Source organism: Rhynchophorus ferrugineus, unplaced genomic scaffold (genome assembly GCF_030347505.1).
Source record: "Rhynchophorus ferrugineus isolate W39M unplaced genomic scaffold, kcgeb_rfMv2 rfM8, whole genome shotgun sequence".
NCBI lineage: Eukaryota > Metazoa > Arthropoda > Insecta > Coleoptera > Curculionidae > Rhynchophorus > Rhynchophorus ferrugineus.
Window position 1 is genome coordinate 14,572,142 of NW_027472587.1, and position 2,990 is coordinate 14,575,131.

At 31.8% G+C, this 2,990-nt stretch overlaps 1 protein-coding gene across 1 annotated transcript; it reads right to left on the reverse strand.

The window, feature by feature from the left end:
* Positions 1–474: 474 nt before the first annotated feature.
* Orc6 (Origin recognition complex subunit 6) lies at positions 475–1,467 on the reverse strand. Its single transcript, XM_076410856.1, has 4 exons — positions 1,361–1,467; positions 943–1,308; positions 727–890; positions 475–671 (listed from the first exon to the last, which is right to left on the reverse strand). Exons 1-4 carry the CDS (start codon positions 1,423–1,425, stop codon positions 553–555), a joined length of 714 nt encoding a protein of 237 aa, XP_076266971.1. The 5' UTR covers positions 1,426–1,467; the 3' UTR covers positions 475–552.
* Positions 1,468–2,990: the final 1,523 nt, after the last annotated feature.

The window sequence follows — 2,990 nt, forward strand, 5'->3', positions numbered from 1 at the left end:
TATTTTTGATTTTCATTCTTAGTTAAAAACATTCAAATTTAATCCCTATTTTGACTAATGATTATTAACAGCTAAAAACTGTTTGATATAAACTTTTTCAGCATTTTGCTCTTCTTCCTTTCTTTTCCACACTGCACAATCTTTATACTTCTACAAAATTTGTTATAGAGAATATATATTAATGTAAAGACCTTTACTCAAATATATAGTTTTGGCTTTAAATATTATTTGTAATATTCTTAGGGAACAATGCAATTAAAAAATTACTTTTTTTCAATTTTTAAATGACTATACTAGTGTTCAATTTATTTGACTTAAATTATATTTGAATGGTATTTTATGACTGTATTGAGTTTAATAATACAAAAATATAAAATTATGGTTTGTTTTTTTTAACAGAGTTTTTAATTTTTACCAAATTTTGTAGTTGGTCAATTAGATTAGTCAGATATTATTTTCTAAAAAAAAACACAATTTATATCAAAATACTCTTAATTTATTTTTAAGGGTATAAAAATAAATATTAGCCCTTAAACTACATGAGATACAAACTTATGAATCATTTTCCTTTTCTTTTTTTAAAGCTGCATAAGCTTCATCTAGAATTCTTTTTTTCCACACCTCATAATCTTCATACTCCTCTATATCAACCTTTTTGATATTTTGTTGTTCTGCAAATTAATTGGTAATATTAATGAGTTTCCTAAGAGTTGAAAACTAAAATACCTGGTTCTGGATTATCAGGCTCTAAATATTCTTTAGCGGTAGTTCTGACAATTTTTTTCCCCAATCCAAATTTTTCAAATTCCCCAATAAGTTCTTTCCATTGTGAAGGTTTTAATCTGCTGGCAGCAGCAATTCCATTTTTATCCACAGAAATACGCTTGGCTCTACAAATAAAACATAAAAATGCCTGCATATCTAATATATTGACAGAAATACCGGCAAGCTAAATACGTAGCAACTGCTGCATATTGAGGATGATCCAAGTCTTTTATTTTCTTATCCAACTGTTTATATTTGTTCAAAATCATTTCAGCATCATCTTTTATTGATGTACAGCCCAACTGTACACATAGATCAGAAATAGTAACACTTCTGTCTAATTCAAGTAGCTTTTCTATAGTATTTAAATTATTTTGATATGAAGACTTCTTTAATCCAGACAAAGTTAGAGCGGTCTCTTTGTCGAATCCCCGTCCTACGAACCTAGCCGCTAAATCCAAACATAGGACAGTTTTCGCCTGATCATTTAACGTTTTTATTGATGATTTACTTTGATATACTCTTAGGTATTCTTCAGCTTTGCTACAAAATTTATTGGTAAAAACATTTTAGGGAATAATCGAGAAAAAAATACTTTATCACAGATTCATCGTAAACGTTTAGTCTTTCGGCAGTTGTTTTTAAACTTTTTCTATCCATTGTGCTATTTATTTTTTGAATTAGTTTGGTTAGGTTCTGGAATACATCAATGTGGATAAATGAACAGTGGAAGTAAGGTTTGATAAATATCGTGTCGCCGGTAAGTAGATTCCTGTAAAACTTTGTGAAATATTTGCGTCGTTGTCATATAGATGGAGATGCAGGATTTGTTGATTATTAAATTCGATAGCGTATTAAAAAATGGGTCTTTTCAAGGCAATTTAGATATAAGTTGAAAATTCTCGGATTAGATTAGCGCTTCGCCGAAACTGATTATTATTCAAATAGTCGAACGTGTAGAATGTTTCTAGTGGATTCGTGTAAATTGAGTCATTATCAGACAAAAAAGAAAATACTTGCATCGTTGCATAATGCTTTCGTTAGATAACAATTAGTTATTTAGCCGATTATTAAACCGATACCGAACGAGAGTATTTAGCTGGGCGACAGAGTGGGTTTATCTCCGTGGGAATAAAACGAGGACCGGTCTTTCAGCCACTCTCTTGCAGCATCATTAAGGGCCCAGAGTTCATTGGTTAGAGAGATGGTTGCGTTTCATTTGCTGCCGTTTAGGATCGCCGGCGCAGATGCTGGGGTTCTCTGGTCCAGGCCACGCCCATATCGCTTCTTGGGATGGCAGTAGGCAGTCTCGTTTTCGGTTTGGGAGGAGAATATAAACGAGGGGGAACTCTATCCTTATATACTGGAAGAGTTGTGACGTAATCAACCGATTTAATAAAAGGCTTTCTGGTTATCTGTTCATAATTTTATATATAGTCTATTCAAAGTTTTTTTAGTAATGCATCATGGATATTTGTGACGTCGAAATATTGCAATGTTGCCGAGTTAACTCTGATTTTTAGTTCAGTTTGGCTTTGATACAAAAAAATTCTAATCTAAATAAAATAATTGAACAAAAATGTTATCAAATATAATTTATTTTAATATTATAGTACATCTAATACATTATCGAAGGACTTAAAATTAAGAACACAGGTATAAATTTTGAAGTTTAGATTTGTTTTGTTTACATTTAACTCTTTTCCACACCATTCATGAGGTAGAGTTTCTAGACGCGTTTTTTTTTATGTAGTGTTATCCCCCTAGGAGCCTAATCCACCTAATTAACAATTGTATACCCGAGAAAACAATTTTACTTTCATTCGAGAGGATATTTACTTTTTAGGTTTAGTTCTTGTTTTCTTCGATGGTGTGTTTACTTGGCAAGTCATCTTGGCATCACGGTATTTTAATTTCTTCTGTTACTTACATTTTTGATAAAATTAATCACTGAATTCTGTCTAATGCCTTTACCATATTTACAAAATAGTTAGTTTTACAACAAACATATCAATCATAAAAATTAACAATCATACAAGAACAATTACAATCATATCTGTGCATACAAATCATTCGTGCCTTACAATGCCATTTTCTATAATTATGTGGCGATCGCCACGACCCTTTAGACCACCACGAATTCACCACCAGCAAGTACAAAGGTTGGCAACGCCGGTGGATTGGTACCATGCAGTTCCAGGCGATAAAAGACCATCAAGACGACG